Here is a 23,167-nt window from a genome sequence, read left to right as displayed (position 1 = left end):
GTGAGACCCAACAGATGGTAAAGAAAGAGCCACCACTGTAGCAGAGCTAGGAAAGGTGTTGGTATCAGACTTCATTCAGACTTTGACTGATGTAATTTTGTTCTGCCCAGGTACCATACAAAATCATACAGTTTACTGAAAGCTGAGACTTGTTTTTAAATAGCTTGATTTTTGGCATGTAAAGTTTTTGGGTAGAGACTCAGCCGAGAGCAAAGCACAAAAGACGTGCAAACCTTCAAAACCCAAAGTTCTTGTCTGTAGAACCTGAGTTATAATCTTTGTTTGATCTGCTCTCCTCAGGATATTTCCAGACTGCCTGATTTCCACTTGAAGTATGTGTCCTCCATATTGGCAAGGTAATATCTGTTTTTTATGGGCCCCAGAAAGCTCAAGGAAGAGAAGAAATGGGCAGTCCTTGTTGCAAATGGCTCATGTTCTCCTTCCAGAAGTAGTGTTCTGCTACAGGTGAGCTGAAAAGCTCCTATAGTCCACTCCAAGTAGCAGTGAACATTACATAGTTTATAAAAAATCAATTTAAAGACTTTAATTTTTCAAGGAACTGCATTTGAGCCCTAGAAGGTCATTAAGCTATTTATAATAAAAAATGACCCCATCCAAATTATTTGACACTTCAAAAGCAACATCTTGTGTCCTGCTGTATAGATGCTATCAGTGGGAAAAATGCTTTGCTCTCCCTGTGTAATCTCAGATGAAGCCTATTCTTTTTTTGACAAGATTGGTTCCCAAAGGAGTTTACAGACTTTCTTGCTTGCAGCTGTTGGAAAAAAAAATAAAAAAAATCAGTACTTCAGTGAAAATGGTGTCCTAATTTCTGTGCTGAAATACAAAGCTTCTGTCACTTACACATCTTGTCAGGAAAAAAGGAAACAGTTAAATAAATGCTGACTTCTAAAGCTGAAAGTAAAAGTATCAGTTAAAAAAAAAATCACTGAAGTGTCTGATTTTAAAATATTTCAGCTCTACCCTCAAGACTTATGAACTAAACAATGAAGAAAATTTTGAACAAAAGACCTCAAGGAATTCTGGCAGATAAGACAAACTAAACGTTCTTGCAACATCTCCTGGATTTTGAGAGATTGTTATAAGATGACCTTTGTTGAGAATGACTTAAGAAATAAAATGTAAAACAAATCTAATCTTAAAAGCAGTGAAAATCCAATAATAGCTTGCATCTTACTGCTTACGGTGATTAAAATGTGACTATTAAATTAATTTCAGTTAAGGCTGTTAAACAGATTCTGCAGTGCTGTTCAGATCCATATTCAAAAATGGCAAAATTTAATCCTGGAAGGACATGGTCTGTCCATTGGAGCTACTTGGAGGAATTAATTTTTGCTCATGACTGGTTGCACATCTGACAAGGGAAATATGGAATTCAGCCCTGAGATGAGCGCAGGGTTGATTCGTGGATGAGGAAGAAGCGTTGTGGTGTTGGGTGCAGTGACCTCCAACCCGTGTGTGTCCTGCTGCTGAGGGCTGTTTTTGAGGTGGGACTGCTTTGCCTGTGTGGTATAATCAGTGTTTTTGTGCCCTTCACTCCTACCACGAGCTCTGTGTGATGAACACAACCCTCTGGTGCCATCCGGTCTGGAGTTACTGGTGTAGGGCAGAGGAGGCCTCAGTGTGCCTGAGCTGTTCGTAGCCAGACCCACCCTTTGGGAATTGTCCCTAGGAGGATCAGTGGCACTTACCAGGCCATGGATATCACTGCCACAGGGGGGAGAAGCCACCAGTAGTAATCCCCTTTGTCAGAGTAGACAGCCATGAGCAGGCCCACCAGGATCCCGTTGTAGCCGTGCAGCCCGGCTGCGATGGACGGCCTGTGATGGAAACAAGTGCGAGGTAGAAAGCTTGGCTGGAGGTGGGACCCATCTCTGAGACCCACTGAAATGTGGTTTGTGAGTGTCCTGCCCCCAGTGAAGGGATGAAAAGTGATATTACTGATGTACTGCCTTGCACTGGCATGTGGAAGGGGGAAGTTTGGGGGCTGAGGGATGATGGAGGGGGATCCTTGTGACTCAAAGGACCTACGTGGTTGTGAGATGAATGATGGATTTGTCTTTACAAACAAGCTGTGGGTCTGCTGGTAGATAAAACTAGCACAGAGAGATAAAAGAAACAATGGGAAGGACTCCACTCACTGATTGATGAATGGAAAAAAATGGTATTTGCCTTTACAAACTGTAGGTTTGCTGATAAATGAAACTGGATATTAAAAAATGAAAGAAACAATGGGGAAAAACCATAAATTCCATAAGAATTAAAAATTAAAAGGGAGGGTTATACATTAGAGAGGAATCTTAGGTATCAGGCATTCCAGGAAGTCTGTACCTCCCAAGTACCTCAGCCAAGGGAAAGAGAGAGGGACATACAGCCAGGAAATTAGGATAGAAAGGAGGCTGCGTCCTCCAAAAATTTGAGAGACCCCAGAGGAATGCCCCATGGCCTCTCCCCTTATTCAAATAAAGTAAAAGGACTCCTCTGTCTCTTTTTTGGACATAAACCTCTGGTGTTGGTGGATTAATTTAATGTGAGTATGGCTATAAGGGAGAAAGAACTGTCTTCAGGAGGACAGACAGCCACAGGGACAGGCCAACCCTTTTTGGGCCATAGCTCTCTCTTCGCCTGAGCCTTCTGTCTCTATCAAGAGGCAATTACCCATCAGAGGGCTCCAAATAATATCACCACCATCAATTTTTATGAAGTGCATGAGGACACGAGGTGCCACTTACCTGTCCTGACTGAGGGCCAGCGCAGTTAACGTGGACACAGTGGTTCCAGTGCAGCCTGTGAGCATCCACCAGGGGCTCTGGATGAAAAGCCCCACTAAAATGATCAGTCCACTGAGAGGATTGTTGACAAACATCACCTGAGAGGTCCCTCGCAAGATCCAGTCCACCAGCTGAACCATTAAGGGTTTGTCTGGAGGAGATCAAGGCAAAACAGTGTTGAAAAGGCATCATTTCAGCAAAGCACAATCTCTGCAGCCTCTTTCTGGGCACAGAACAGAGGTGAAATATTATCAGCTCTGTAAAACAAGTCTCTGACTGATGGTTGTCTCTGCATATTTTGCATCTGTCACTTGAGAACGAATATAGATGGACTAGGCACTGCTAAAAAATTCATGGAGGGACAGACAAACAAGTAATTTATTTATGGTGGTCAGAGGATTACTTGCATGGTAGATCACCTTAGATTCTGCTATAAATTCAATAAGGAGACAGACTCCTTTTGGTGTATAATTGAAATGCAGAGGGGGACTCTGAAAATACTTTGTACGCATGTAGGGAAATATGAAAAGGAAGCAATTTTTCTACTGTAAGAAGAAAATCAGCAACCCTGAACATAGTGGTATGGTGTACATAGGAGATGGGGTCAAAGGTTTCTAAAAAGTATTTTGAGAGCTAAAGAACTTAAATTAGAAAACAGTAATTATAGCTTGGACTCAGGGCAAAGAGGCATTTCTAGAGGACAAGAAGTTATTAGAGAGGGTTATTGAACCTGGGCAGAGTAAACAGACACCAAGCACAGATACCTCAAGTGACTGTAGGGAGAAGGTGGGATGAGGGCACTGCAATAACTTTTTGCTTCTGCTTTCTCCTCCTGCAAATTGACTTGAGTTTTTCTTCTGCCTCTCTTCTGGGAAAAGTGCAACCATTTCTGAACTGCTGTGTGCTATTAAAGGATGATGCAAGGAGAATGGATGGGAGAGGGAAACTGCTTTTTGTACAAGATGTTCAGATGTTCATGCAATGTGTATATTCAGCTTTTATTGTCTTCAAAATTTGAAATTAATAATCTTAATTTGATCATTCATTAGATGCACTGGAAGGTTCCAGAGTATTTACTGAATATGGGCAATGGCTTATTCCTAAGAACTCCTTCCAGGCAGGGTTAAGGAGGAGGAGCTAGAAGGAGGAGGAGGAGGAAGGGGTTCCTTAGAGGAAAATGAACAGGCTTGTCTGAAATAATTTTGATTAGTATTTGGTGTTGAGCTATGTATCAGCAATCCACTTAGTTACAGACACAAACATTAGCTGTAAAAATTCAAATATAATCAGAGGACAGTGGCCAAAGCTTTCCAGAACACCAAGTAAGAAAAGCTGTCTACAAGGCATGGACCACTGGAGTGAAGAGAAAACAGGAGGAGATATTCCTGTGTCTGGGGATCACACTGGCCTGGCTGTAAATGGATGTCTCCTATTTCTCTCCCATTGCTGGAGGAGTACTGCTAACAACCCTAGCCTTGACAGAGTACCCACAGTTTTACACAGCTTCTCAAATCCTCATCCCCAGTAATTACAGGTAGCTTGGACTGTCTGCTCATGCATTGCTCCTGTCTGGACAGTGAACCTTTGAGATCAGTCTTGGCTTCTGTTTTTTGGCAGTGCTTCTGGGCACTGCTATGTCAGACGTGATGCTAATGACATGTAACTGATTAAGTGCGAAAGGCATCTTAGGACTGTGCTGAATTTTGCCTGCTGCCATAGTGATGGCCAGAGAATGCAGTGAGATTGTCTTCCTGAGAGTGAGATACTTAAAAGGCCAGAGTTTGCAGTGAGCTTGGACCCTGCTGCTTCTGCTCTGTTTCAGGGGGTGAAACACACTTCACTGGAGGTACTGCTGGCAATATGGATATCCCCAAACACACCCTCCTTCTTACTTTTTATCCACTCTCCATATTCTTTCATTTCTCCTGTGAGATAACCAAAACCATGGAGGATCCAGTTTCCACTTCTCCACAGCAGGTCCTGAGCTCTTGGCATCTCCTTCTTGTACAGCTCCCTGTCATTGGGATGTTTAGTCACAACGATCTCGCCGAGCTCCATCCTCTTTTGGGTAGTGGCAAAGGGCAACTGTAAATCACAGAGACAATGTGTTAGAAAAGACCCTTTTGGGCTGGTCTCTGACAACCTGCAGAACCCAGTGGTGATATCTTTTTTTAAAAATGGGATGTTTATGGAGAAGGGATCTGCTGGATCCACAGCTGGGAGGGGTGTGTGCTGCAGTGGTGTCTCCTCTCAGGGGTGGGGACCAGGCAGTGCCCTGCTGCTGTCGTGGGGCTGTGGCACACAGAGCTGCAGGGGAAAAGAGAGATGTGGCATGGGTGCCTTGCAGCACCCCACCCTCACTCCAGCTCCTGATGCAGCCTATGACAAGCTGCTGGTTCGACATGACACATGGCATCTGCCAAAAAAACTGAGTGGCACCTGTGTGCTGATCATGCTTGGGTGAGTGTGGCTGCTGTGGCAGGTGCTGAGAAGGGAGCCTGCTGAAGTTTGTCCAGCAGTGAGCTGGAGACAAGCAACGCAAATTGCCAGGACGGCAGCAGAGAGTAGGGGACGAGAAAATACGAGAGGAGAGGCTGAAGTGTGTGTCCTTTCAGATGTTGTCAGTTGGTGCTTTTGTGTATCACCAGGAATCTATGATGCTCCTCATTCCATATCTGCCTTTGATAGGCCATCAAAAGCAACCTGGGGTAACATCAAAGCACTGCACAGAAATCAGCATCCGCATGTGGCTTTTGACAAGGACAAGAGCACCGGCTCAGGGCTGTCTGCTCCTCAGCAGGTGAATATTCAGGAGGAATAAGGGTTTATTGATCTCCCAATTACAGTTACGGGGCTTTACTCATTAAAAAGTCCATTACCATATAAACCTTAAAAAGAAAATACACAAAGACACTGCACTGCAGCCTGGTGAGTTACACTGCAGGTTGCACCCTCAAAATTGCATCCCTGCTGCCTGGAGGAGCCTGGCATCAGATGTGGGATTTGCTCTGGTGATCTTGATATAGTGTGGCTGGGTTTCTTTCTGGTATTGCCCCAAAGTGGACTGTGCTGTGAAGGGCTTGCCCCCTCTTTGGTGGAATATGGGCACCATCTTCCGGTGGGAGCCTGTTTATGGGTGGCTGGGAGAGGCTGTGTGTCGGAGCTGGAGCCTGCAGCAGCAGCCGGGAGGGATGCCTGGCTGCAGGAAAGGCTGCTTTGCAGAGAGGAATAGTGTCAGGAAGACGGCAGAAATACCAGTGGCTCTAAATGCCCTCAGAAGAAGGTCCTTGAGCAAGGAAAGCTGTTTTCCCTCTGTCCTGGCAGTGCGATGCTGAGTGCAGCCCTGCAGAGAGCTCTGGCTCTCTCTGCCGGCAGCTCTTCCCACGGCAGCCAGAGCATTTGGGGTGACCTTCAGCACCAGCATCCGCACAGGCTGCGGTGTGAAAGCCTTCTAGCAAAGCCTAAGCATCACTGCCTTTGTCTGAGCCTAACAGGGGGGCATTATAGAAGGTATTACACGGTCTAAAACATATAAAAACCCCAAACAACCAAACGAACAAACAACCAAAAAAAAAGGAAGTGGTTGTGAAAGGAATAGACACCTGCAAATCTTGAATCAGGTAATTAGGGATTGGTTTGGCTGGGAAGGAACCTAACAGCTTATCTCATTCCACCCCCTGCCATGGGCAGAGAGACTTTTCACTATCACAGATCACCTTCCACTATCCCAGGGCTGTCCAGCCTGGCCTTGGACACTTCCAGGGATGGGGCAGCCACAGCTGCTCTGGGAAACCTGTACCACAGCCTCACAGACATGACTTCCTTCCTTATATGTAAGCTAAATCTCCCCTGTTTTAGTTTAAAATCATTCCCCCTTGTCCTGTCCCTGCAGGCCTTGTCCCCAGTCCCTGGGCAGCTCTCCTGGAGCCCCTTTAGGCCCTGCCAGGGGCTCTCAGCTCTCCCTGGAGCCTGAATACTTGTGCAGGGGAGCAGCCCCAGCTCTCCCAGGCTGCCTCCAGAGCACAGGGGCTCCAGCCCTTGCCCAGGAGTGTTTCAGGGGGTTAACAGGGAGGTTTTGAGGTTCTGCAAAGTTGTGCTCAGTGTGGGAATAAATAAGGATCAAAAGAAGAAAAGGGGGTGGTTTTATTATCCTTCTTTGTTTTCTGATCTGTAATCTCATTCTGGCCAGAAGCTGAGTCCAGTTCCTGGTTTAAGGCAGCTTGGTGACTGTCATTTTTGGCTATTCCTTGTGGCTAGCCAGGAAGTCTTGCCATATTGAACACTGAGCTGGACTTCCCCTTCTCCTCCCCTGTGTCCTCTAGGCTGAGGGAATTTGCAGTGGTTAGATACTGAGAATTTACATCCCTCTAAGATAGTAAGAAACCAGCTCCTACTGGAAAACCAGATATTTGTGCCTGGTTATATCCCATGAGCACTGGGGCTTTGTAAGATGTATGATTTCCTCGGGTGTAGCTCTGGGCACCTTCAGGTGGAAGCCAAACCATCAGAGCCCACACCTGCCAGCAGAAAGCTCCTGCTGTTCCCACAGGCAGCTCAACCTGGGTGCTCTATAGGCACCCAGTATTTTTTGGGAGTGACATAGGGTCTGAAAGCAACAGCACAAGCAGAAAAGAGACTCCAGGGAAATGCCAGGCCAACACCTGGCTATCACTGAGGTTGCATTCTTACAGAGGTTCACAGACATATTTAGAAATTGACCTGGTAACAGAGATAAATCTCTGGTGAACACTGGAACAGGCTGCCCAGGGCAGTGGTGGAATCAAAAACTGTCTGAATGTGGCACTTGGGGACATGGGTTAGTGGTGGCCTTGGCAGTGCTGGGTTATTGTTGGACTTGATGATCTTAGAGTGCTTTTCCAACTTAAACAATTCTATGCTTCTGTGATCCTATTCCATTTTGTCTGCTTTGTTTATTTGCTCATGTTCTCCCTGAAGTGTTTTCCAGAGGATTCCAAGGGCTGAGGTGGGCTCAGGAGCTGCATTGGATTCATGTAAGGGAGACTGGAACATGTCCTGTGGTCTTGAAGTTTTAGGGATACATCAATAAAGAAAGGTGAGTGGTCTCTTTGCTGTGAACAGTAACCACCATGAGCTGGGCAGTACAGCTCTTACAAGCAGGGTCAATAAATACCAAGGGGTTGTGTCTAAATCATCACAGCACATGGAAAGCTTATGCTAATTTTAAACCACACCGGGAAAAATTGGGGGTTTTACAAAGCAGAAACATGACTTCAGAGCTCCTAAACCCTGTACTTACAAGGCTGCACAGCTCAATTCCCTCTGAAACTGAGATGTGGGACCTGTGTTTTTTCAAATTTCTTGTTTTGCTCACATCATTTAACTGTCAGGGGTTAAAGGCAATGTCATCATATTTCCCCTTCATAAGGGGAAATCATAAGACCCCTTTGCAGTCAATTCCCATCTGTAGAGAGAAAGTAATATCTCCAGAGAGTGATTGGTATCTCTTTTTCCTTACTTACCTAGCTGAGTAGTGAAAAAGGAAAAAAAAAAAGGGTGTTCTGCTCTCTTTTTCCACTGTCTGCAGAGGGTGGCTGAGCTTTTAGAGGTCTGTTTGCAGGCAAGAAAAGTTCCAGCCTAAGAGACTTTGCCAAGGTCAACCTTGAAGTTTTTGGAAGTGGGACCTGTAGTCGCAGGCTAGCGGTTTTAAATCACTGAGCCATCTGCAACAGGCCTGTAACCCACATCAAGTCAGGCATTGAAGTTCTGGGGCTAAGAAAAAAACCCCCAAAAATAGCCCCTTTTTTATGATTCCTGTTTTCTTTCTTCTTATGGATTGGAAGGGAATAAAGTCTCATCTTGGATGGAGCACACTCACCCTCCTCAGACAGCAAAGCGACCTGGGACATGGCCAGAGGAGAGAGCTGAAAAATTACCAGATTTTGTGGGAAAGAAGTAGTGGGGAAAAAAATAAAAAGCACAAAAAAATCAAAGCAAAAAAAACCCACCCCAAAAACCAAACAGCTATCAGGGGGTGCTGAAAGCCTCTGCAGTGCTGCAGTGCTGAACCATGGGGCTTTATGTAAGAACAGCCCAAGGGGCTGCAACAGCTGGGTAAAATCCTGGAGGGATGTGGTGGGCACAGAGATTCCTGCAGGATCATTTCACCCTGGGAAAAAAAACACCATTTCTATGCAGAGAACACCTGTCAGTCTATCAATGGGCTGGTGCTCAGTGGTACAGGCTGCATGAATAACAGAGAAATCATTCGAACAATTATCTAATTAAGGCTAATGAGAGCCTGAATCACTTATGGCACACCTAGGGCTGATGAGGAATTCCTTGAGAAAGGGCCTTTTGTTAGCAAACACCAATTCATCAGCGTGGTAATGAGCAGTCCTGCTTGATAAGAACATTTTCCAGACTGCAGGGTAGTGCCAGGTGGTTGGGACTCACCTCCAGACCTACCTGTGCCTGCTCATCCCCCAGCAGACAGCTGCTGCAGCCTGCTTATGAGGCGCAGGGTGCTGACAACACAGAGAAGTGTGTTTTTAAGGCCTCCCAGACTGAGCTCTGGGTTTCTCTTTGGCTTGTGCTGCTAAAGAAAACATTCCCACCATCACAAAGCCTTCACTGATCTGGTGGCCTCATGCAAATTAAAAAAAAAAAAAAGAAAAAAAAAAGACCAATTTTTTTGTCAGAACAGTGAGATGGTGCATGGCTAGCGTGATGGGTGACGAGAACACTTGGGCCAAATGCTCTACAGGGCTGCTGTTTGTGTTGGGAGCTTGGCCATGTGTTAAGGTACCTGAAGCCAAGCCTGGATGAATTATCTTTCCCCTTCTGTGCTGAGAGCCCAGTCATCAGAAACGCATTGACTTCAAGGGACGTGGCCTCACAAGGGCCTTGAAGAGAAGCAGTTTGCAAAAGCACATTTCTCTCATAAGAAGCCATAAAGGAATAGAGAAGAAATACCATGTACAGCTAGGGGGAAAAGCTTTGGGAAGGTGACAGAACACTAGGTTGAGTCGGCACGGTTTTACCAAGTGAGGTTCTACCAGGGATCAACCTGCTATGTTGAAAGCAAATGAATAAAGCAGGGCATTTCAAAATAGTTGCTGAAGATGCATGGAGCACAGTTTCTGAGACTAGGTACAGACCCCTTAGCCACAGACCTTTAAAATAAGGAAAAAAATCCCAAAAACAAATAAAAAAAACAAACCAAAAACACTCAAATGGAAAAAAATTGCTCAAGTGACCTTTTTACCTATCACGGGCATTAAATGAAGCCAGATTCCACAGCAGTTCTATCATATCTTTACAAGCACAACTACAACAATTAGCAGCTGGGGTAGCTTAATGGGGCTAAATATGATTCTCACATCCTTATTTAGATAATTGGCTTTTACACTGTGGTCTTGGAGTCTTTCTGTGTCTTCCTTTCCCAGTCTCTGTACTGTGTAACACAATACTTTGCTCCAAGGTGAAAGTTTACTTCTTCTTTCCCTCTCTGCTGCAGCAGTATCTCCCACTCTGCTGGTGGAGGCACAGAGCCTATTTAATGGATTTTATTTGTGTCTGTGGTAGAAGCTGGCATTATTTGTATTTGGATTGTCTGTACACCCCCAGTCACACACACACATACACACACACTTGTAATGAAGGAGGCTCTGGCTTCCTTACCACAGGTCTCCTGAATGGTGTTAGAAAGGGATTCATGGATGCATAAAAGAGTTTGTGTGGAAAGGGACATTGTCTCACCCCCTGCCATGGGCAGGGACACCTTCCAGGCCTTGGACACTTCCAGGGATTGGGCAGCCACAGCTTCTCTGGACAACCTGTGCCAGGGCCTCTTCACCCTCACAGGGAACAATTTTTTAAAATATATTATCTAACTCTAGTTCTCTTTCTCTTGACTCCCTATAACCATTTAAAGGCTTATTGCTGTGTTGCCTCTCCATGGCTGACACGGAATGATCAGCATCATCTCCAGGGAGATCAGCCAGGTGTGTGGGACATCATGGTTGGGATGGGATGGATTTACTTCCAGAAGTTTCAGCCTCATCCTTGTAGTGACACAGAGAGACTGAAATGGGACCTGTGAGGGTTGGATGTCTGTACCTGAGCATCTTGCCTTGACTTCCAGTGAAGAGCTGGTCAATATATGCATCTAGAGCATGATTCATCCTCTCCCATCCTACACAGATGAATCATGTCCCAAATGCTGTCACATTTTCTGTCTATAATGGGAAAGACAGACAGCTCAGATGCACACAGCTGCACCACGTGTATGCAGGGAGAGGCGTGATGAGTCTCAGCTAAATGACTGTCCTAAGGTTACTCAGGAAATCTGTAGCTCACTGGGATATCAAACAAGTACACCTTCATGTTTGCACCAAGTGCCTCATACGTGAAGAATTTTCAAAATCCTATCTGTTTTTTAATAATAAAAGTAGTTCAGGTCAGGTAGATATTTTAAGGCACAAAAAAATCCTGTTTTTCTGCATATGGTTCCAGTTATAAAACCAGAGGGGAAAACAAATAGAGAAAATATGAAATACAAAAACCATAGCTTCTAAACAGAATGTTTTTCAAAGGTTTCCATGAGGTGTTGGCTGTTCAGCAAAGCAGACTGTAAAACAATTTTACAAGCCACATTTATTCTAAGAGCTCCACTTATTGAAGTACAATTCAAACTCTTGTTCTGCCGGCCAAGTTCCATAAATTAAACACTTGTCCAATAACACATACCTCTCCACTGCTTCTTTTTGGCTTTTTGTGTTTGTGCGTCTCTCTCACTTTTTTTTTTTTTAAATCCTTTGCAAATGGAAACAAAAAGGGTTTGCTTGTTTTAGGAATGGATTTAAGAAGCAGAGCAGTAAAAGTAAAAATAAGGCAAGGAAAAAGAAAACAGGTCAACAGACTAAAATGAGACTTTTGTTCCATTATTTTGCATCCTGCTGACACTGATTTACAGCGAGGGCTAAATCTGTGGTGTGGAGCTGTGTGGTGTCAAACATTCAACTGAAGTTGTGCCTCTGGATATTATGAGGAACTTGCCAGGTGACCTGACAGCTCTGAAGAGAGGTTGGATGTGAGTCCTGCCTTCAGAGAGAAGCCAATATCCGTCCCTTCCCTAGAGTTATGGCCTTAGAGATGTGACCATCACCAGGACCAGCCTTTTCTTAGAAGAGAGGGGACAGGGAAGGGTGAGATGTCCTGTCAGATCTGGAGCAGGAAAGGAACCACAGATAAAGGAAAAGCCCTGTCAGTAGTGCTCCTAGGCTCATTGGGCCTTCCCTTTCCTGCCTTTTTCCCTGTTTATCTCTGCTGTCACCCGCCTTCAGCTCATGCTGCTCTTTCAGTTTGGTCTAGAGTCTCATTTCCTGGCTGAGTCTAAACCTTGCAGATTCTTTTATTTAATCATAAAGGCTGGAAAAACCCCCAAGACCATTGAATTCAAACTTTGACCAATCCCCACCTTGTCACCCAGACCAGAGCACTGAGTACCATGTCCAGTTTTCCCTTGGACACCTCCAGGGATGGGGTGTCCAATGTTTAGCAACGTTTTCCACAAAGAATTGCTGTCCTGTCCTGTCATATCACTTCTCCTTTAGTGCAGGATCTGTCCTGGTGGTCACACCTGCCTTGTTGTGTCAGCATCTTCCAGAGTTTCACTTTGGTGTGACCCCCCCATCTTTCTCCTCCACACTGACCATCAGCTGCCTGTCTTCATTATCATTCATTCTTCATTTTCATTCATTCTTCATTTTCAGAACTAGTCACTGCTCCGTCCCATCAGGAGGGAAAAACTGACTCCCACATCCCATAACACTACCTCCACTTGTCTGAAGCATTTCTAAAGATCCTCTCTGGTGGTGCAAAGCTTAGACATCCTAACATGAGCTCCAATGAAATGAATGCCTTCTTTATTCCTGAGAGTAGTGAGGCGGGAATAATACAGCAAGAAACTGGACAATATCTCTGCTTTCTTATTAATTCACAGTGAAAACTTGGGTAAGTCAGCTGCTGAATGTCTCTCATCAATTCAGAGGTGACCTCTTAAGTGAGAATAAATCCTTTTAACTCACTATAGTGATTCAGGGTCCTACTCTGTAAAGGCTTGAGTGTGATGGAAATGAGCAGCCAAATGTGAATCAGTTTGGAGCTGCCAGAGAAATTACTGTTCTTTGTTGAGGGCTACCTTCTGCCAGGCTGAGATACTATAACTTATAGGAATGAAAGAGAGGACAGGGAAGGAAATGAACCTTAGAACATTTTAGTGTGGAAGAAGGCAGATTTAATTTAGCTTTTGCTGAGGGGATTTAAGGCAGCCTGTTGATACTGCAGTAAGTTTGGAGGCAGTCTTGTGGTCAGTCTCAAAGGCTGGGGAGTGACCAAAAGAAGGCAGGGACTTTAGCTCCTTCAGAGGGGCAGTGGTTAAGGGTGATGATTCCTGCTTCAGCTGCCCACTCATTCTGCAAGAGCTCAAAGAGGGCTTTGAACAAGGACATTTTATGGTTTTCTGTGTGGCTGCTTAGGTGGTGCTCTGTGGTTTTCTCACGCCAGGAAGCACAAAGGGCAAGGCAGGGTTGGAGTGTCCATGACTCCCTCGGTGCTCTGCAGACAGGTGATTTGTGATCTGCAACACCTGTGCTCCAAGACCAAATGACTAATGTTAAATACACTGAGAAACCTTTTTTATTCTATGCAAAATTACCTTGTTGTTAAACCTTTAAGCTCTTCATTTGGGGTTGGCTATCCTGTGCAAACCTTGGGGAGTTGGCAAAACCCCTTCGTTTTGGTGTGAAATACATTGCTGCTTTTTTTTTTTCTTTTTCTAGCCTAGCTTAGCAAAGGTTTGCTTGTAAATATTTTAACTGCAAGTACAATCACGTGGTGTCTGCTGTTCCTGGGCTGATCCAGCTGAATACTGGGCTGTCTTTAGCAAAGCATGGTAAACCACAGACTGTAAAGTGCTAGGTGCTGCTCACAGTGAATTAAAATGTCAGAGCATGGCTATTATTTGGTTAATCTTGGGACAAAGCACTCAGCATTTTAATATGGTAACCGCAAAGGCATTTCTCCATATAGTTCACTTCACTTGCTCTTTAATAGAAAGTTAATGGGGATTTTCTTTTTTAGATAGCAACAATTTATCATGTGTTTCCCTGGTAACTACAACATCGTGAACCTTCCTTGAAAACTCCATTGGGATTCCTGCAATGTTTGTGAGCATAATGAATGGTAAGTGTAAGGCAAACCCATTGAATCACTTTATTTTAAATTCTGGCAGAGACATAATTTCCCACAGTTCATAAACATTTACAAAAAAGGAGTTTACATGAAGAAAAACAGTTGTTTTTATCACTCAGATCAAAGAATACGTTTATCTGGATGTATGGATGCGTTTTCTTCCAGCTTTTGATAAACTCAGGTGACAATCTTTAAGAGGCTTCACAGACTAGTGCGGAACCTTTGAAGTCTGCAGCTTTGCTCACCTGAAAACACAGACATCACTTCTGCTCTCTGTTCTGTGTGAGTCTGAAGTTTGCACTTCAAAGATTGTAAATGACAGGACAAATTTCCCGAGCTGCCAACTCCAGATTTATTGGAATAAAATGGTAAAGTGTGGCATTTTGCAGGGTACTCAGGAGCAGGCTGGATGGGGCTTGGAGCAACCTAGTGGAAGGTGTCCCTGTCCATGGCAGGGGGATTGGAACTAAAAGGCTTTTAAGATCCCTTCTAATCAAACTTTTCCAGGATTCTCTAATTTGGGGTGTTGTCTTCACCCCCCCTGTTGCAGCTTATCTGCTCCTGTGCCGTGGTATTTGTGCACTGGAGAAATGGCCTTATGTCTTTTTGAAATTTAGTGCAAGGGATTCCTCTAATGTTAATGGTCTTTTCATCAGACCTAAGAATGGAGAGATGCAGAGGAGTCAGGGCTGCAGATAAAAACTTATGTGACAGAGTCTGGCTGTAATCTCAGGTTTTATTCCTCTGTAGTTAATAAAACATCACTTATAGAAGTGAGAGAAGGGTCATATCCATCAGTCTCAGTGGAGCTGCTCTGGATTCTTGTTGTTGTACACAAAAAATTGTTTCTGGAGCTGTTTGCAACTGGGGACTTGTTTACTGCAGGATGGAGCAAGGTTTTTCTTGCTCTTCATTTTGTGGAGGATTTTGAAGGGGTGTGCAGACCAGCCTTGTTCCTTTACAGAAGTTTCTAACAACAGAAACATTAAAATGGCTATAATATATATATATTGAAATTTAAATCTTTATAAATGTTTAATTTTGCTTTATTTTTTTTTTTTTTTCTTTTTTAGAAGCTATTATCTATCTCCAATGTCACATGTGAATGTTCCCTGTGGCTGCAAGAGGAGAGGAGACATTGCTGGCTAATTCTGAGGCTGCCTAGAGTTGTGACAAGTGTTTTCTGAGGTTCAGCCTTACCCAGAGATGCAGGTGGTGCTATCTCCTCTTTCTAAACATGTTTCTGGTAAAGAACTTAAAACCTAAGACCAAAATCTGCCTTCTGTCTTCTGGAGACTGACTGAGTTATGGATTTAGAAATAGTCTAAATAGTCTAATAGAGTCTAAATAGGTTAAGATTTGTGAGCTTCAGAATAACACATCCCAGTGTATTGATTTATTTTATTTTGTACAGAGGGCATTTTGTACCTGTTTGTTTTGGCTGTGGTGGCAGCCCTGTCCACAGCTAGTGTTGGAAATGGGGTTAGTACCCACTGAACAGGGGATAAATGAGACTAAAATCTATGCAATCATATATTTTAGATGAAATGTCCATGTTTGTGAGGAAAGGGAAGGCAGACAAAAGAGAAAGAGCATTTTGCCAGACATCCTTCTGTGTATCATTTGCAAGTGTGAGTGCTGTAAATTCCCCTACAAGGCTTGAAGATGTGTTCAAACTGAGCTTCCAGAGAAAAGAGTTTGGAGACCCAGGGGGAGGTCAAGGTTTGGCTCTTCCAAGCCGAAGAGAGGAGAGAAAGGAGTGGAATATAGGGACCAGTTTGGCGTGTGAGAAATAGGGAAGTGGAGACAAAGTCATAGCCATTTTCTGCAATTAACACCTAGTTCTTCAAGTGGAAAAGAGCTGGAAATAAGTAAGGTACTCCAAATTTCACCCTGTGAATAACACTGGGCTCCCTCTCATAGCTGGGTAGCTGAACAAATTTGGGGATCATCTTCAGGCTGAGCAGAGTGCACTGCCTGAGGCTTGGAGTCAGTTGCAGGTGCAAAAATCATTTGGAAGTACATGGAGGCAGGTATTAGGAATTTAAAATTTAAATTTATTCACTGAAGAATTTTAAATTAAAAAACATATCAGAGTTGTAGAATTGGTTCAGGCCACATATGTTCATAAATTTGTACAGTTTGGGCTTTTAAAAAAAGTTGTATTGCTACTTTTTGTTTAGCAATAGTAGCATGTAAGAAGATAGTCTTAGGTGGGGTTATGAATATGAAATTATTTACTGCAGAATGGTGGCTAGGGTTGAGTTTTGCTAACTCCATAGAGAAAAGCTGTGTGCTGCTCTCAGTAGATTTGGCTGCCTTAGTCTGTATTTTTTCTTGGTGTGTATTCCTGCCCTTAGATCAGGGATAACTTCTGTGAAACTGGTGACTACAGAGCTACAGTCATTTTCAAATTTGCAAGTCCTGTGATGGAGAATATTGATATCACTCTGAATACTTTAAGCTCTAGCCTCTTGATGTGCTTTATGCCTTTTTCATTCTCTGTATTATTAGTAGAAGATATTTTTACAGTATTTGAAAGATGCATTGCAGAACCTTAGTGCTGAACTTTGGCACGGTGGTGAAGGAAAATACAGAGTTTGCATCAGCTTGTTTTACTTGCAGTAAAATTTCACCCTGAGGAATATGCCTTATCTGCAGCCAAGGTTAGGTTTAGTGCTGGGTTCTATTGTAATGCTCAAAATGCAACATTTTGTTTCAATGAAGGCTTCCAGTAATGTGGAGGAAACGTCTAACTAGTGTGAGTTATTTAAATGCCACACTCTTAGTCTTGTGTGACCCTGAGTGCTTTCTGCATAGCCAGTTCTTGGGTAATACAGGATTTATGAGACCGAAGGAGGCTTAATGAAGCTTACAATATAAATTTGCCAGTTGTACTGAGTCCAGTGCAAAGGCTGGGATTAGTTTGGAGGTCATGAAAAGTTGATTTGGAAAGCCAGGGGTTTGTAAAGCCAGACATCAGCTTGCCTGATGAGAAGGGAAGAACCAAAGGCTGCTTCCACTTGCTTTGAATCCCTTAGTCTGAACTTCTGAGGTGGGGTTAGACTCAGGGTGCACCCTAGGGTCCTTGATGTGGACCAAAATACCTCTACACAAAGCTGATCTGGGATTTCCTGTGTTTCCAGGAAATGCTGAGGTGACATAATAGGTGAAGAAACACATTTTAAATAATTTTGCCCTTGACATTAAATATGTCACCTCTGTGCCATGGTTATGTTTTCCATGGCTACAGCACAAGTCAAATACCATGGCTGATTCCCATGCCCCACCATGAGTAAATACTTAGTTTTGCACTAAAAGAGAGGAAAAGGTCAGATCTCTTTCTCTCTTTGGATATAAAAGAATAATTTTCGAGAGAAAGATGCCTTTTATTGCTAAAAAAGCAGCTTCAGGTCACTCCACATCCAGAAGTAACAGCTGTGTTTAGCAGAGTACTTTGTCAGAAGAAAATAAAAAAAAGATCAAATGCAGAAAGGGAAAATAAAAGAGTTACAGTCTGCATGTATTAAAGCCTAGTTTAGCTAAATTCAGTGATAATTTTTCAAAGGAGAAAAGTACTGCAATAAAACATTTATTGTGTTTTCGTGCTTGTTTTCATTCCTTTGAGAAAAATGAAACAGTTTTAAGACTCATTCTATACTAATTTTTTTCTTAGTTTTTCAGTTCAAGCATTAAAAAAAAAAAAACAAAAAAAACCCAAAACAGTTATTCACACAGTTCTCATTATAGATTTTACTAGAGAAAAAAAGTTGTAGCTTTCTGGATGGCCTATCCCATTCAAGAAGGCATAATTTGGTTTAAATGGACATTGGCAAGGTTCTTAATAAGGGTATGAGTTATTAAAGAAAACCAGATATTTGGAATTGAAATGAGGAATAAAATAAAAATATCTGATTATAAAACCCCCTAAAATACATGTGCTAGGAATAATTCATCAACATGACTTGTGCTCAGACCCATTTGGTGGAGAATTGTTGAGGCCCAAGGCACAAAAAAGGATGTTTGGGCAGCAGAAGCCAACTTGGAGGCTGTAAAGTGATTTGTTTCTATTTCCTTGTATCAGTTTAAACAGTCAAATCAGCTTTACAGCTCTGAAATAAACACAGTTTGGCGTTTATGTGGGTTCAGGATGGTGTAAGTGTATGTTTTGGACATAGTAGGGAAATGAGAAGAATCATTTGCAACCAATTTGCCAACATGTTACTCAACTGACATATCAACAAGCTGATTGAGGTAATGGGAGAGATAAGTATTTTAAGTTGTAAAAGTGTAAGAAGCTGAGAATTTGGAAAAGGGAATTAGTCTTGAAGTTCAGCAGTCATTCATAGCCAGATACAGGATGGTGTGAGGGGAACTTGGGCACTGCTGTTCCTGCCTTGTTCCTTGACTTGGTGCAAGGGACTTTTGACTCATTGGAGAATGGACATGCACAAGGCAGAGGACAAGTGACCTGTGGGTTGCATTCATCCTGCCAAAATATCATCCAGCCTGGCAGCTGACTCTCCCTGACTCCTGTCCCAGGCACAGTGAGCTGCTCCACCTCTGCTGGCAGCTGGCTCCTGTCCTGGGGTGCGGCTTGATCAGAAAACACTTCTCTTAGTTTTCCAGCCTAACATGAAGAATGTCGTGCTTGTTGACAGAGCTGAAAATGAGGGCAACTGAAGGAAACATCCTTATTTTATCAGAACTGCATTAAGTTCGTGCTTTTCTGCAGCAATGTGAGTGCCTGAATTCTCTGGCCCCAATGGGGTTGGTTGCCCGTCAGGATCTGTCCAAAGCTCCTGCATTTGTGACTCACAAGACACCAAGTCCCTGTTCAAGCCCTGCTGAAGTCAGGGGACACATGGTTTGCTCTGTTGTCCTCTCTGGAACAGGCCACCTACCGAGCTGAAGCTTTTGTCTTTTCATCAGTTTTAAAAATAATTGATATGAATTGTGATAATGACTGGTTTGTAGATCTTGCCTTTGGCTATCCACAAAGCTGCTTAGAGAATTGCAATCTTTATATGACCATGGATATCTCAGCCGTGTCACTGAACTCAAGGGCAGCAAAACCTTCAGGGATTTATTACTACAGAGAAGCGCTTCCTGCTTCTGAAAGCCTCTTAAAATATTTTATGCAGCATATACTTACTTATCCCTGGACCTTCTGAGCATGGTTCTTCCATTGCCTAAGGCCTCAGTCAGCTCTAGAAATAACCCTGCCCTTGCTTTAGAAAAGTGCATGAAGTGTCTTGTTTCATGTTTTACAGGTGGGGAGCCTAAGAGTAGGATCATTTAAGTCTGACATGTTTGCTTGTGATTATGGAAATATCTGTAATCAAACATTTTAACAGTCAGTGCTATTTTCTAATCTGTGTGTGTGCAGTCTGATGTCTTTTGAAGGCAGCAGGAGGCAGGAAGGCCTCACAACAGGGAAAATTAAGCCAATTATCTCTGAGTAGATGTAAGGACTAAATGCCCCAATTTTAACCTACCACTTCAATACCTCTGTGATTCAGCCTTTCCCTCTGCAGCAAAATGGGAATCACTCTGCTGGGAGCTTGGGGTGGGACCTCATGGAGGGAGGTGATGGTTTAAAGAGCTTTTCAGCCCTTTTTCTCTGTTCTGACAACCCCTTTCAGCACCACGGGAGGTGTCATGACGTCCCATGGATGGTTTGGTGATGATTTGCCAGCTCAGGCTGGGCCTGAGCTCTGAACACAGGATCACAGAATGGTTTGGGCTGAAAGGGACCTGGAAGACCATCTCCTTCTACCTCCTGCTACAGGCAGGGACACCTTCTACTGCGCCAGGTTTCCCCAAGCCCCGTCCAACCTGGTACTGGACACTTCCAGGGATGGGTTTGACTTATGGTGTGAACTGCCATGGCTAAACCCTCTGCTGTGGGTGATCCTACCAGGGGTGGGCTGGTGAGTATCAATCCTTTCCTCCTGCCCTCTCAGACTGACCCTCTCCATCATTACTGGCAGCATGTTTTGGCCACAAGCCCTCCTGCAAGACTGCTGCTGTGTATGGAGTTTATTTCTGTACCATGGCTGAATTTCACGATGAAATTTATAGAGGTCAGCACAGGTAAGTATCCCAGAAAAGCCCTGCCATAGAAGTTTATGTGGATTTAAATATCCAAGAAGTCTCATGTGAAAAACAGAGTTTCAGGCATTTTGGTATTGCCATTGGTTAAATAGATTTCAGGTCTTTATTATGCTATTGAAATACTTGAATCACCACTTGAACTAAATGAAAGCTTACTGTGTGTGCATATAATTGTTTTTCTTGCTACCTTTTACTTGATTGGGGTTGAGTAAGGTTAGCAAAAGCATTAAATTAATTTTCTTGTAAAGTTATGCATTATGAAGTAAGAGGTATAAAAGTTACATTATACATGGCAAATGTCTTGAGGGTTTGGTTTATAGACTTGTTTATATTTTTATTTTAATGATTATTGCTTTCTTTGTGTCATTTCCACTTTTGAATCTCCATACTCATTACATTTTTATTATCTCTTTTATAAAATAAATGGCAGCAAACCAGACAATTTTGTTCTTGAAATAAATAGATCCAAATATATCTCCCAATAAATTAAATGTTGTGGCTGCAAGAGGGACTTTTCCAAAGTCACTAAGCTGAAGGCAAAGTCAATTAATAGCTGGCCTTTCATTTTTATGGACCACGGCATGCAGCACATCCATCTGACTTGGCAGACTTGAAATTATCCAAGAGATAGCTGAACCACATTGAAAGATGTATCAGTAAAATTAGTGCTCATGGAAGGCAACAGATCAACAGTCCTGGAAATCAAATCCTTGTGAGCTACTTGCAAACCCCCTTGAAGTAATTTTTGAAGACTTTCTCTTAACTTCAGGGGGCTCTGAATGAGGATCTCTGCCTCATAGCGTTTTCAGGGGCTAATCAAACTTTAGCCACGGATTATCACTGTGGATCTTAACTGGTACATACTCCCAAATGCATTGTGAGACCTGTGGGCATAGCTTGTGCTTATTGGGAATCTTTCAAAGCACCAAACAGAAGTTTGTCTATTGCAGAATCACCAAATCACATGATGGTTTGGATTGGAAGTGTCCTTAAAGATCAACTTGTTCCACCCCCTGCCATGGGCAGGGACACCTTCCACTGTTCCAGGTTGCTCCAAGCCCTGTCCAACCTGGCCCTGAACAGGATCTGGAGATGGCAAATAAGAGTTTAATTTGTATATCTGCAGTACAAGTGCAATTGCTCTTCATAATCTTGTGGGTGAGGAGTCTAGAAATGTCATGAGGAGGAGCTGAGAGAGTCAGAGTTTTTTAGTCTGGAGAAAAGGAGGCTCAGGGGGAGCCTTCTCACTCTCTACAACTCCCTGACAGGAGGGTGGAGTGAGGTAAGGGTCAGTCTTGGCTGCCACGTCCAAAGTGAAAGGGTGAGAGGAAATGGCTTTAAGTTCTGCCACAGGAACTTCAGATATATTCTGGAAAGAAAAAAAAATGTCACTGCAAGAGTGGTCAGGCATTGAAATAAGTTACCCAAGGAGGTGGTGGAGTTACCATCTCTGGAACTGTTTAAGGAGCATCTGGATTTTAAGGGTGATTATGGTGGTGTTGGTTGATGGTGGGACTATGTGGTATTGAATGTCTCTTCTAACCTCTGTGATGATTCTGTGATAAAAATGACTGGTACTTTTTAGTAATAGGTGGCCTCTGTTCTCTGTAAATTGGTTTTGTTTTTTTTTTTTTGGGTGTGTGCATAGATTTTGCTTTTAATAGCCTTTAAATTCTTTGTATAATTTTGCTGTTCTGAAACATATGTCTATCCAATTTTTCCCTTTGGATCTAAAGCTGTAATCCCTGCTATATGTACACAACAAGCCCTGGGCTACCAAGTCCTCCTCCTGATTGCCACCCATAAATCCAATTTGTAACCCCATAGACAAGCCCTTTCTGCATCTAAGAACCAGCTGTGTTTCTCCCTAGGTACTTCCATGTAAAGCCTATTCTAGAGCTTTGTTGAATTTGATGTTAATCAGTTTCTTCCTATTTTCTCTTGTTCTCCCAGTCTTCTTCCAAGCTCACTGGGAAATTGGAGCCGTGGTGGTGAGACTAATTGCCTTGTTAGGAATAAGTGAACTGAATGAAATCAGCCCAGTGGTGTGAGCAATAATATTTGGTAGCAGTCAGGCTCTGGTGTGCTGAGCTCCTGCCTGCTCAGCTGACCAGGTTTGCCTTGTATTGTGCTCACGTTTCTACAGGTTTTTCTGTATCAAACTTTTCCTTTGTTCCATGTTTCTGTTCCAGACTATCTTGGAGCAGAGCCATCTTTTTGGGCTGCATATGCAGAGCACGTGGCCTAGTGGGATATATTATTAAGGCTTCCAAAAGGAACCCTATATGTAATATAGGGTAATAGTAAGAATAATGTGAATAATACTGAAGAATATAATCTTGTTAGAACAGCTAACATAAATCCTATATCTAAAAATAGAACGCCAGCAAGAGAGTTCAAATTAATTTAAAGTACAGTGTTTTGGTTTTGTGTGTTTTTTTGGTTTGTTTTTTTTTTTTTTGGTTACTAGGATTTGCAAGTGGATGGGGAATTGTATTTCAAAAAACTAGCATTTTACCTTATAAATATTTTAAATGGGAATTTTAGGAAATAACTGTTGAACTATACCATCCCTGTTAATCCATGGCAAACACCCCTCCAGTGCATAGCAAACAGGATGCCAGTAATGATATGGTTGTTTTGAACTCTCTTGTTGGAGTTTTGCCTTGGGCAGCAGGGAAGGATTTGGGATCTGGTGCCTTGTGTGGTAGAAGAAGCATTTCATTGCATTTGAGCAATAAGCAAAATGTTTTTCTTTACGCAGTCTTATTGCTATTGGTGAGAGGGAAGAGAGATTGTGATCCAAAAGCTTCCTAAATGGGATTTGAAGTGATGAATGGTTGTGGGTATAGAAATGAGAATTTATGGAGTGATTGGCTATTGCTCCCAATCCTAATGATAATGTTCTATCACGTACGGTTATTTGCATGGTGGTAAAATTTTCTGTGTTGGTCATGAAGCTGAGTGGACTCTAGTACACTGCATGAATGCAGAACTGAGATATAACCTTTCCAGAGGCAAGT

At 43.0% G+C, this 23,167-nt stretch overlaps 1 protein-coding gene and 1 long non-coding RNA gene across 3 annotated transcripts in view; one reads left to right on the top strand and one right to left on the bottom strand.

Annotated features, from left to right (window-relative positions):
- Window positions 1–17,631, top strand: part of LOC111940947 (uncharacterized) — a 54,998-nt gene extending 37,367 nt beyond the window's left edge. The window contains exons 1-4 of one of the 2 annotated variants that reach the window (XR_015280235.1): window positions 4,875–5,592; window positions 7,749–7,866; window positions 13,917–14,018; window positions 15,101–17,631. This is a non-coding gene — a long non-coding RNA (uncharacterized LOC111940947). Of the gene's footprint in view, window positions 1–4,874; window positions 5,593–7,748; window positions 7,867–13,916; window positions 14,019–15,100 lie in introns of those variants that run through there. The other variant, XR_015280234.1, reaches the window with a different exon arrangement.
- LOC111940990 (urea transporter 2-like) overlaps window positions 1–23,167 on the bottom strand; it is a 126,089-nt gene that overhangs the window by 7,971 nt on the left and 94,951 nt on the right. Inside the window, exons 3-5 of the mRNA XM_023943934.2 lie at window positions 4,685–4,877; window positions 2,754–2,943; window positions 1,713–1,841 (exon numbers count right to left, since the gene is read on the bottom strand). Of these exons, the coding sequence (XP_023799702.2) occupies window positions 1,713–1,841; window positions 2,754–2,943; window positions 4,685–4,850 (485 nt within the window). The 5' untranslated portion in view covers window positions 4,851–4,877. The remainder of the gene's footprint in view (window positions 1–1,712; window positions 1,842–2,753; window positions 2,944–4,684; window positions 4,878–23,167) is intronic.

Source organism: Cyanistes caeruleus, chromosome Z (assembly GCF_971803275.1).
Source record: "Cyanistes caeruleus chromosome Z, bCyaCae1.hap1.1, whole genome shotgun sequence".
Lineage (NCBI taxonomy): Eukaryota > Metazoa > Chordata > Aves > Passeriformes > Paridae > Cyanistes > Cyanistes caeruleus.
Note: the sequence above shows the minus strand (reverse complement) of the source record. Positions and strands in the feature narration are given on the sequence as shown.